At 48.0% G+C, this 12601-nt stretch overlaps 1 protein-coding gene across 1 annotated transcript in view; it reads right to left on the minus strand.

Annotated features, from left to right (window-relative positions):
* Positions 1 to 12154, minus strand: part of LOC140480838 (nuclease EXOG, mitochondrial-like) — a 46042-nt gene extending 33888 nt beyond the window's left edge. Inside the window, exons 1-3 of the mRNA XM_072576306.1 lie at positions 11946 to 12154; positions 8357 to 8506; positions 5433 to 5572 (exon numbers count right to left, since the gene is read on the minus strand). Of these exons, the coding sequence (XP_072432407.1) occupies positions 5433 to 5572; positions 8357 to 8506; positions 11946 to 12114 (459 nt within the window). The 5' untranslated portion in view covers positions 12115 to 12154. The remainder of the gene's footprint in view (positions 1 to 5432; positions 5573 to 8356; positions 8507 to 11945) is intronic.
* Between the last annotated feature and the right edge of the window lie 447 nt (positions 12155 to 12601).

Raw genomic sequence — 12601 nt, forward strand, 5'->3', positions numbered from 1 at the left:
TGTTGCCTCCCGGGTGCTAGGGTCTGAGACGTCTCGGACTGTGTCTTCAGAATCCTTAAGGGGGAGAGTGTGCAGCCAGAAGTCGTGGTACACATTGGCACCAACGACATTGGTAGGAAGAGGGGTGGGAGGTCATTCAGGAGCTCAGGGAGTTAGGCTGGAAGCTAAAAGCTAGGACAGACAGAGTCGTCATCTCTGGGTTGTTGCCGGTGCCACGTGACAGTGAGGCAAGGAATAGGGAGAGTGTGCAGTTGAACACGTGGCTTCAAGGACGGTGTAGGAGGGAGGGCTTCAGGTATTTGGACAATTGGACTGTATTCTGGGGAAGGTGGGACCTGTACAAACAGGACGGGTTGCACCTGAACCAGAAGGGCACCAATATCCTGGGGGGTAGGTTTGCTAGCACTCTTTGGGGGGGGGTGGGGGGGTTTAAACTAATTTGGCAGGGGGATGGGATCCGGACTTGTAGTCCAGCAAGTAAGCTAGCTGTGTGTCAGGATGTCCAAGACTGTAGGGAGGCTGTGGAGAAGGTAGCACTGACAGGGACTACTTGCGGACACAGAGATGGGTTCAAGTGCGTATACTTCAATGCAAGGAGTATCAGAAATAAGGTGGGTGAACTTAAGGCGTGGATCGGTACCTGGGACTACGATGTTGTGGCCATCATGGAAACGTGGATAGAAGAGGGACAGGAATGGCTGTTGGAGGTTCCTGGTTACAGATGTTTCAGTAAGATTAGGGAGGGTGGTAAAAAAGGAGGGGGGGTGGCGTTGTTAATTAGAAATGGTAGAACGGCTACAGAAAGGCAGTTCAAGGGGGATCTGCCTTTGGAGGTAGTATGGGCTGAAGTCAGAAACAGGAAAGGTGCAGTCACCTTGTTGGGTGTTTATTATAGGCCCCCCAATAGCAGCAGCGATGTGGAGAAACAGATTGGGAAACAGATTTTGGAAAGGTGCAGAAGCCACAGGGTCGTAGTCATGGGCGACTTCAACTTCCCAAATATTGATTGGAAGCTCTTTAGATCAAGTAGATTGGACAGGGCGATGTTTGTGCAGTGTGTCCAGGAAGCTTTTCTAACTCAGTATGTAGATTGTCCAACCAGAGGGGAGACCATATTGGATTTGGTACTCGGTAATGAACCGGGACAAGCGATTGGCTTGTTAGTGGGTGAGCATTTTGGTGATGGTGACCACAATTCTGTGACTTTCACCTTGGTTATGGAGAGAGATAGGTGCGTGCAACAGGGTAGGTTTTACAATTGGGGGAAGGGTAAATACGATGCCACAAGACAGGATCTGAGGAGCATAAGTTGGGAGCATAGGCTGTCAGGGAAGGATGTCGTTGAAATGTGGAACTTTTTCAAGGAACAGATACGACGTGTCCTTGATATGTATGTACCTATCAGGCAGGAAAGAGATGGTCGTGTGAGGGAACCATGGTTGACGAGGGAGGTTGAGTGTCTAGTAAAGAGGAAGAAGGAGGCTTACATAAGGTTGAGGAAACAAGATTCAGACAGAGCAGTGGAGGGATACAGGATAGCCAGGAGGGACCTGAAGAAAGGGATTAGGAGAGCTAAGAGAGGGCATGAAAAATCTTTGGCGGATAGGATCAAGGATAACCCCAAGGCCTTTTATGTGTATGTGAGAAACATGAGAATGGCGAGAACGAGGGTAGGTCCAATCAAGAACAGTAGTGGGAGACTGTGTATTGAGTCGGAAGAGATAGGAGAAGTCTTGAATGAGTACTTTTCTTCAGTATTTACAAATGAGAGGGACCGTATTGTTGAAGGGGAGGGTATGAAACGGACTGGTAAGCTAGAGGAGATACTTGTTAGGAAGGAAGATGTGTTGGGCATTTTGAACAACTTGAGAATAGACAAGTCCCCCACGCCTGACGGGATATATCCTAGGATTATGTGGGAAGCAAGAGAGGAAATTGCAGAGCCGTTGGCAATGATCTTTTCGTCTTCACTGTCAACGGGAGTGGTACCAGGGGACTGGAGAGTGGCGAATGTTGTGCCCCTGTTCAAAAAAGGGAATAGGGATAACCCCGGGAATTACAGGCCAGTTAGTCTTACTTCGGTAGTAGGCAAAGTAATGGAAAGGGTACTGAGGAATAGGATTTATGAGTATCTGGAAAGACACTGCTTGATTAGGGACAGCCAGCACGGATTTGTGAGGGGTAGGTCTTGCCTTACAAGTCTTATTGAATTCTTTGAGGAGGTGACCAAGCATGTGGATGAGGGTAGAGCAGTGGATGTAGTGTACATGGATTTTAGTAAGGCATTTGATAAGGTTCCCCATGGTAGGCTTATGCGGAAAGTCAGGAGGCAATGGGATAGTGGGAAATTTGGCCAGTTGGATAGAGAACTGGCTAACCGGTCGAAGGCAGAGAGTGGTGGTAGATGGTAAATATTCAGCCTGGAGCCCAGTTACAAGTGAAGTTCCGCAGGGATCAGTTCTGGGTCCTCTGCTGTTTGTAATTTTTATTAATGACTTGGAAGAGGGAGTCGAAAGGTGGGTCAGTAAATTTGGAGACGATACGAAGATTGATGGAGTTGTGGATAGTGAGGAGGGCTGTTGTTGGCTACAAAGGGACTTAGATATGATGCAGAGCTGGGCTGAGGAGTGGCAGATGGAGTTCAACCCTGTCAAGTGTGAGATTGTCCATTTTGGAAGGACAAACAAGAATGCGGAATACAGGGTTAACGGTAGGGTTCTTAGTAAGGTGGAGGAGCAGAGAGATCTTGGGGTCTATGTTCATAGATCTTTGAAAGTTGCCACTCAGGTGGATAGAGCTTGTAAGAAGGCCTATGGTGTATTAGCGTTCATTAGCAGAGGGATTGAATTCAAGAGTCGTGAGGTGATGTTGCAGCTGTACAGGACCTTGGTAAGGCCACATTTGGAGTACTGTGTGCAGTTCTGGTCGCCTCACTTTAGGAAAGATGTGGAAGCTTTGGAGAGGGTGCAGAGAAGATTTACCAGGATGTTTCCTGGAATGGAGAATAGGTCGTACGAGGATAGATTGAGAGTGCTAGGCCTTTTCTCATTGGAACGGCGAAGGATGAGGGGTGACTTGATAGAGGTTTATAAGATGATCAGGGGAATAGATAGAGTAGACAGTCAGAGACTTTTTCCCCGGGTACAACAGAGTGTTACAAGGGGACATAAATTTAAGGTGAAGGGTGGAAGGTAAAGGGGGGATGTCAGGGGTAGGTTCTTTACCCAGAGAGTGGTGGGGGCATGGAATGCACTGCCTGTGGGAGTGGCAGAGTCAGAATCGTTGGTGACCTTTAAGCGGCAATTGGATAGGTACATGGACAGGTGCTTAAGCTAGCACAAATGTTCGGCACAACATTGTGGGCCAAAGGGCCTGTTCTGTGCTGTACTGTTCTATGTTCTATGTTCTATGAAAAGACAACATCTAACTTTGGCCAACTAACAGAAACCACCAAGAGGACTCAAGAAGCTGCACCCTCTACACATTGCTGCATGCAGTAAAACCGACATCTACCAAGATCAAAGGTTCAATAACGCTCCACCCCAGTGTCTATGATATCCTCTTAACATATAGAAAGGCAAAGTCATCAATCAAGTAATCCATTCTCAGGCAAATATGCAGAGCTTGTAGGAGCTAATCAAAACTGGCTTGGGCACAAGACTAGAAGATGGCATTATTCCCACGGTTCTGGGAGTTAGTTTATGCTAAGAAACTGGGCTGGGCGTGTACCCAAGATCTGATTCAAGGAAGCTGTTAAAAGGGACATGAAACCCTCACCATCAACCTCGACACGTGGCAAGCCCTAGCTGGTGATCAAAGCAAATGGCAACACTGACGGTGGGCAGGGAATTCGCCACCATGTGTTTTCAGAAGCTCCAGAGTCCTACCACCTCTGCAAACACCGTGTTAGCAACATATGTCCCATCCTCCAGCAGGGGGGCAACCCTCATGAGTGCGGCAGGATTTGCTTTGCCAGAATCGGCCGGTTCAGCGATCAGAGCATGTGCAGAGGATGACCTTGTCTGACCTCACCAACAGCTGAGGCTGCATTCCCATCACTGGGGAAGGAAGCAGCACTGTTCACAACCAGTTCAGTCAACCAAAGCCCTTGCCATCTGATTTAAGTGCTTTTGGAAGCGGAGTCACTGTCATTATACAGAAAACATGGAAGCCATTTTGCAAGCAGTAAGTTCCCAGAAACAGCAAGTTCCCAGAAACAGCAATGTGATATTGGCTAGCTAAAGTAATTATCTTTTAGTGACGCAAGGCAACAGATAAATACTGGCCGGGACTTTGCATAGGAGAGCCAATGGATGGAGAAAACATAGATTTTCAGAAGACTTTTGATAAAATCCCCCAAGGGAGGCTGGTTAGAAAGATTAAAGCACATGGGATAGCAGGTAAATCACTGGCAATGATTGGTTAACAGACAGAAACAGGGAGTAAGAATGATTGGCTCATTCTCATGTTGGCAGGCTGTAACGAGTGGGGTACCTCACGGATTAGTACTTGGACCCCAGCTGTTCACAATATACATCAACAATATGAAGGTGGGCACCAAAGGTAATATTTCCGTATTTGCAGATGATACAAAGCTAAGTGGAAATGTGTGTCATGAGAAAGATGTATAGCAGCTTCAGGAAGTCTAGGATGGGTTAACAAAAGGGCAAGTGTATGGCTGATGGAACATAATGTGGAAAAATGTGAGGTCATCCACTTTGGTCAGAGACATAAATGTGCACAGTATGTTATAAATGGTGAGAGATTGGAAAGTGCTGAGGCACAAAGAGAGGTAGGTGGCCTTCTGGGTAAGTCACTGAGGGGTGGCACACAGGTGCAGCAAGGTTAGATTGCACCGGGAGTAGGGTGTGCAGTTCCGGTCTCCTGATCTCATTGTCAAGGAGGGAGAGCAACGAAGGCACACGAGACTTGTTTCTGGTCTGGCAGGACGGTCCTATGGAAAGATATCGGGCAAACTGGGGCTGTATTCTGTCAGGTTCAAAGAATGAGAAGTGATCTCATTGAGAGCTACAAAATACTTAACGTGATAGACAGAGTAGATCCTTCCCTTCCTCAGGGACTCTAAAACTAGGGAGTAATTTAAAAGTAAGGGGACATGCCACTTATGTCCAAGATTAGGAGAATTTTTTTTTAAACTTGGAGGGTTGTAAACCTCTAAATTTCTCTGCCACATTTTGTAGGTAGTCTTTGAGCATGTTTAAGTAGAGATTGAGACATTTCTGATTATCAGTGGTGTATAGGGTTATGAGAATGGGGTGGGTTAAAGGTACTGATCAGCCATGATTGCATTGAACAGTGGAGCAAGCTCGATGGGCTGAAGGGCCTGCTCCTGTGAGCCCTTCCAAAGAGTTTCTTTACCTTCCACACTCACATGCACATTAAGAAAATGGTATGGTCTTTTTATTCTTTACCGCTGAGAACTTGTTGTCGCCTGCTGGAGCCATGTGACCGCGGCTCCACCCACTGTGGAGATAGTCCTCATTCATCGCACTGAACAGCGGCGGAATGTCGGGATCCGGTTTAAACTTGCAGTGCTTCCGATCTGCTTCCCCTGTGTCAAAACGGATCCCAAAGTGAACACACTCTTACCGGCAGCACTGGACCTGTCAGCTCCCCTCAGGTTTTTCTTCGGCGACCTATTATTAATCAAGAAATCAAACACAACAACAACAAAAAAAAGGTGGAGATTCTGCCCAGCTCGACACCCTCTGGTTCAGCAACAAGGGGTGAAGATGGCTGCTGAGCTCTCGATAACGAGAGGGGGACAGGCAGAAGAACCAGAGGCGAGAAACAGGAGGAGCCTTTTTTTGATTAATTCTGTCTGACATCATCAAAAGGGAGCTGCAGAAATTCTTGAAAATATGCAGAAGTGCTCTCCAAAAAGAACACGCACATTCCCATTGGGCCAAATGGTCTCCTGCGCTCTACTCTTTGAACGTTTTGTTATTCCTGAGGGAGTTTTGTTATTCTCGCGCTGTGTGGAAAAGACTCTGTCTCAGTTCTGGAGTTCAGCTCTTTTGTCTGTGGTTGGCCTTCATTCATCTTCCCCAAAACCCTTGAACTCTCTATAATTCAAAAATCTGTCAAACTCGATCAGTGATCCAGCATCCACTGCTCTCTGGAGGAGGGAATCCCAAAGACTTATGACAATTGGGGAAAAAAAAATCCTTATTTGATTTCAGATGGTCAACATGGTTTTGTCAAGGGCAGGTCGTGTCTCACAAACCTCAATGAGTTTTTTGAAAAGGTGACCAAGCACATGGATGAGGGTAGGGCAGTTGACGTGGTAGACATGGACTTCAGTAAAGCCTTTGATAAGGTTCCCCATGGTAGGCTGTTGGAGAAAATGCAGAGGCATGGGATTGAGGGTGATTTAGCAGTTTGGGTTAGAAACTGGCTTTCTGAAAGAAGGCAGCGAGTGGTGGTTGATGGAAAATATTCAGCCTGGAGTCCGGTTACTACTGGTGTGCCACAAGGATCTGTTTTGGGACCACTGCTGTTTGTCATTTTTATAAATGACTTAGACGCAGGCATAGGTGGACGGGTTAGTAAGTTTGCAGATGACACTAAAGTCAGTGGAGTAGTGGACAGTTTGGAAGAATGTTGCAGATTGCAGGGGAACTTGGATAAACTGCAGAATTGGGCTGAGAGGTGGCAAATGGAGTTCAATGCAGCTAAATGTGAGGTGATGCACTTTGGGAAGAATAACAGGAAGGCAGAGTACTGGGTCAATGGAAAGATTCTTGGTAGTGTGGATGTGCAGAGGGATCTTGGAGTCCGTGTACATAGATCCCTGAAAGTTGCCACCCAGGTGGACAGTGCTGTTAAGAAGGTGTATGGTGTGTTAGGTTTCATTGGTAGAGGGATCGAGTTTCGGAGCCGCAATATCATGCTGCAACTATACAAAATGCTAGTGCGGCCACACTTGGAATATTGTGTACAGTTCTGGTCGCCATATTTTGGGAAGGATGTGGAAGCATTGGATAAGGTGCAGAGGAGATTTACCAGGATGTTGCCTGGTCTGGAGGGAAGGTCTTTTGAGGAAAGGCTGAGAGACTTGGGTCTGTTCTCATTGGAAAGAAGAAGGCTAAGGGGGGATTTGATAAAGACATACTAGATGATCAGAGGATTAGATAGGGTAGACAGTGAAAGTCTTTTTCCTAGGATGATGATGTCAGTGTGTACGAGGGGGCATAACTACAAATTGAGGGGTGATAGATTTAAGACAGATGTCAGAGGCAGGTTCTTTACACAGAGAGTGGTAAGGGTGTGGAAAGCCCTACCTGCTGATGTAGTCAACTCAGCCACATTAGGGAGATTTAAACAATCCTTAGATAAGCACATGGATGATTTTGGGATAGTGTAGGAGGATGAGCTGAGAATAGTTCACAGGTCAGCACAACATCGAAGGCCGAAGGGCCTGATCTGTGCTATATTGTTCTATGTTCTCAATGTTCTATCTTAAATAGAGATTAAATTATTTGTAAACTATATCTCCCAGTTTCCATGAGGGGAAACATCTTCAGAGTATCTACCCTGTGAAGCCTCCTCAATATCATATCACCTCTCATTCTCCTAGTCTCCAATAACTATAGGCCCCACCAAGCAAATGAAATTGAAGGTGGCACAGTGGCTCAGTGGTTAGCACTGCTGCCTCACAGCACCAGGTTCGATTCCTGCCTCAGGTGACCATCTGTGTGGAGTTTGCATGTTCTCCGGGTGCTCCAGTTTCCTCCCACACTCCACCTTCCGGTGACTGTGCAGAGTTTGCACATTCTCCGTGTCTGCGTGGGATTCCTCCAGGTGTTCTGGTTTCCTCCCACAGTCCAAAGACGTGCATGTTAAATCACCCATACTGTCCAGGGAAGTGCAGGTTACGTGGATTAGACATGGTAAATGAATGGTTTCAGGGATAGATGGGGTCCGGGTCTGGCTGGGATGCTTTCCGAAAGGTCGGTGCAGACTTGATGGGCCAAATGGCCTCTTTCTGCATGGTTGGGATTCCATGATTCTAACCATCCCTGAACTGTTCCCAATGCAAGTCTAACCTTCCACAAACAAGGAGACTGACATTATGCCATAATTCAAGCCTGATCCTCGATTTGTCCTGTTAAACCACCAGGCTGGTGACAGAAATCGTTTTATGCTTCATTTGCACCTCTCCCCCCTGGAGTTTTGGATCATCTGCCCACCTTTGGAAATCGCTGTATGAAACAGTGACTTTGCAGAGATAGAGAGTGAGGAAGAAGGTTAGTGAGTGATTAGTTCCTGGCTTCGAACAGTAGCACAAACATCAGGCAAAGAACATCAAGAGGTCTGACTTCACAATCTGTACCTTGCAGCTTTTCTTTTGTAATATGTTCGAGAACCCATCGAGGAGTCCTCTTGGCCTGATCATACGATGATATGTGATTGGTGCAGTAGTGAACATCCGTGCCTATCACAGGCAAGCCATACTTTCCCAGCAGGCTATCTTTTGTATGCTCTGTGAAGAGAGATTAGATTAGATTACTTACAGTGTGGAAACAGGCCCTTCGGCCCAACAAGTCCATACCGACCCGCTGAAGCGTATACCACCCAGACCCATACTCCTACATTTACCCCTTCACCTAACACTACGGGCAATTTAGCATGGCCAATTCACCTAACCTGCACATTTTTGGATTGTGGAAGGAAACCAGAGCACCCGGAGGAAACCCACGCAGACACGGGGAGAATGTGCAAACTCCACACAGAGAGTCACCTGAGGCGGGAATTGAACCCAGGTCTCTGGCGCTGTGAGGCAGCAGTGCTAACCACTGTGCCACCATGTCGCCCTGGCAAGCTGGCAGGGGAAGAGTTAAGTTTTCGGTTTTGTGAAACAAGAGGTTCAGCTGAGCATGACTCAGATCAGATAAGAACTTACAGTTAACAATGGGGTGCTGGAGGTAAGGGTAATGGGTTAACAAGGTAGAAAAGCAGTCATTACATAGATCCAGTTAACAATATTGGAAGCATTCAGTATGTAAGGTCAGCCAACAAGGGGAAAAGTGTCCATTGTATGAATCCAGTTAACAAGGTTAAGAACATTCATTGTACAACAGTAAAGAGCTTGGTCTCTGCTATTGATACTCGTTGATTAAAACGGTCACCCAATCTCTCTGTATGTTGCCTTATCTGGATGCTCCTCCCTGTATAGTTCATTGAGAAACTGCTGTTCCAGAGAAGACTGAGAACTCATGTTTCTGAGCACATGGGCAGCCGTTCTCTCTTCCCTCCAGGGCCCGGAATAAAGATGAAGGGGGTAAAACTACACTGTGTCTCTGAGCATTTTGCTTTGACTGAAGTGGGGGTAGTAAATGGGATGACAGAGGCACAGTCCTTTTAGACATGGAGTTCCACATTTTCGGTGTAACTTTGAAGGAATGGAGATATATTTCCATATCTGGGTGGTGTATGACGTGCACTTGGAGATAGTGGCATGCCAGTGTAATACATATCTTTAGACCATTAGACATAGGAACAGAGTAGGCCATTCGATCATGGCCTCTATCTACTTCATCATTTTAAAGTTGGATGAATTGCACTTGCTGACAGTTAAACAAAAATAACTTGCATTTCTATAGCACCATTCACAAGTTTGAATACTCCATGAGCTCAAGTTTTTTTTAAAATATTCTCTCATGGAACGTGGGTATCACTGGCTGGTTCAGCATTTACTGCCTGTTCCTAGTTGCCCTTGAGAAGGTGGGGGTGAGCTGCAGTGTTACAGGTGGACTCAGCAATGCCCTTAGGGACAGTATTCCAGGATTTTGACCCAACGACAGTGAAGGAACGGAGATAGATTTCCAAGTCAGTATGGTGAGTAGTTTAGAGAGGAACATGCAAGAGGTGGTGTTCCCATGTACCTGCTAAAATTATCCTTCCAAGTGGGTTTGGAAGGTCCTGTCTGAGGATCCTTGTTGAGTTTCTGTAGTGCATCTTGTAGATAGCACACACTGCTGCTATTAAGCGTCGGTGGTGGAGGGAACGGAAGCTTATGGATGTAGTGCCAATGCAGCAGAGTGCTTTGTCCTGGATGGTATCAAGCTTCTTGAGTGTTGTTGGAACTGCACCCATCCAGGCAAGTGGGGAGTATTCCATCACACTCCTGACTTGTGCCGTGTAGATGGTGGGCAGGCTCTGGGGTGTCTGGAGGTGAGTTACTCACCGCAGTATTTCTTATCTCTGACTTGCTCTTGTAGCCATATTATTTATATGGTGAGTCCAGTTTAGCTTCTCATCAATAGTAAACCCCAGGGTGATAACATCACTGGGCTGTCATCAAGGCTCCTTCGTTTTTGTGTCTACGTTTTACCTGGAAACACTCCTGAGGCACCTACAGACTGTTTGTTTCGATGCTAAACGTAAAGGGCATCGGAGTGGGGGCAGCATGGCTACAGAGTCGGTCAGTGGGCCTGTAAAACCTCAAGTGGGACTTCCACTTCCGTGTGGAGTTGGCCTCTGGTGGCAGCATGGCGTGGGCTAGCTTAGGCCGGAGTGGGACACTCTCTCAGTGACATGTTGTGAACTGGTGTAGCGCAGAGGGAAATGATAGCAGCAGAAAAGGAAAAGTTGGACTTTCTTTTAAGTTTTTAAAATTTCATTCTAAGTTAATGTGAATGAAACCTATGTGCGGCGTCTGCACACACTTTTCACCGTATTTTATACAGAATACACATGACAATAAATAATAGTACAAACAATGTCGAGGCCCTGGTTAATTCTCTGGGAAGACAGGCTCAAACCCCACCATGGCAGATGGTGGGATTTAAATGTGAGAAAATCCGAATTATAAAAGTGGTTCATGAAATGGCGACCAGGACAATGATCATCTGGTTCATTAATGTGCTTTAGGGAAGAAGACTGCTTTCCTGGCCTGACCTAAATGTGACTCAATATAGTTGACTCTTATTTAATCTCTGGGCAATTAGGGACAGGTAATTTGTCCATCCCATGAATGAATATTAATGAATATTGACCAGGTTGACAGTATTGTCAAAGGGCCTCAGGTAAAATATTGGGTTACCTCTACATCACCCCAACCCCGATGTCCAGAATTCGAGACGGCCCACCTCCCCCTCCCCCCAAATCACACCCACCAACCTCACATTGGGCCTGCCTGCCCCACTCCCACATCCAGGACTGAACATGCCCATTACCCCATATCCAGAACTGGACCTGCCCACCACCCCCCCCCATCCAGAATTGGACCAGTCCATTACACCCCTCTCCCCCCCCATCCAGAATTGGACCTGTCCATTACCCCCCCCCATCCAGAATTGGACCTGTCCATTACCCCCCCAATCCAGAATTGGACCTGTCCATTACCCCCCCCCCCCCCATCCAGAATTGGACCTGTCCATTACCCCCCCAATCCAGAATTGGACCTGTCCATTCCCCCCCCCCCATCCAGAATTGGACCTGTCCATTACCCCCCCAATCCAGAATTGGACCTGTCCATTACCCCCCCCCATCCAGAATTGGACCTGTCCATTACCCCCCCCCCCCCATCCATCCAGAATTGGACCTGTCCATTACCCCCCCCCCCCCCATCCATCCAGAATTGGACCTGTCCATTACCCCCCCCCCCATCCATCCAGAATTGGACCTGTCCATTACCCCCCCCCCCATCCATCCAGAATTGGACCTGTCCATTACCCCCCCCCATCCATCCAGAATTGGACCTGTCCATTACCCCCCCCCCATCCAGAATTGGACCTGTCCATTACCCCACCCCCCCCATCCATCCAGAATTGGACCTACCCGTCTTCTCTTCCCCTCCCCCCCAATCCACGATTGGACTTTCCCATTCCCCCCCCCCCTCCAGGATTGGTTCTGCCTGCAGCCCCCCCCTTCCAATCACAGTATCGGACCGGCTCCACCCCGGCCGGTCGGCCCCTCACCTCGCTGCTCTCCCTCCTGTTGCTGCTCCCTGTACCAGTGCAGGGCTAGTGCACAGCCGGTGGAGCCAAGCAGCGATCCGGTCAGGAAGCCGGACACGAACCTGTGCCCAAAGCCACCGCCTCCGCGTTTCAACCCTCGGAGTAGCCACATGCCGCCCCTGCCCGCCATTGCCGCCCCTTTCCGGTCAGCGGCTGTCACCCGGGGCCCTGGCCCGTGTCCTCCAATGACATCGCCACCTGGCGGCTCGGAGGACCAGTGCTCGTGCCCGTGCTGATTGATGAGGGGCCGCGATCGCCCTCCACGTGCCGCGCCACCTACAGCCCGGAGGCCTTGGCCTTTTTTTTCTAGCCTGACTCCGATGGCAGCGTCCCCTAGTGCTCGGCGACTGCATCCTTTGTTGCAACTTGAAACAGTGAAGGTGTGCAGTTTTGGTGAATACTGGAGATTAGATTCTGGATTAGTGGTGCTGGAAGAGCACAGCAGTTCAGGCAGCATCCAACGAGCAGCAAAAGCCCTTCATCAGGAATAAAGGCAGTGAGCCTGAAGTGTGGAGAGATAAGCTAGAGGAGGGTGGGGAGAGAGTAGCATAGAGTACAATGGGTGAGGAAATGACCTGGGAGTTGCAGTGGGAGAGGGACTCCCTGAGATTCTTGCA

This window comes from Chiloscyllium punctatum, chromosome 8 (assembly GCF_047496795.1).
Source record: "Chiloscyllium punctatum isolate Juve2018m chromosome 8, sChiPun1.3, whole genome shotgun sequence".
NCBI classification, from domain to species: Eukaryota; Metazoa; Chordata; class Chondrichthyes; order Orectolobiformes; family Hemiscylliidae; genus Chiloscyllium; species Chiloscyllium punctatum.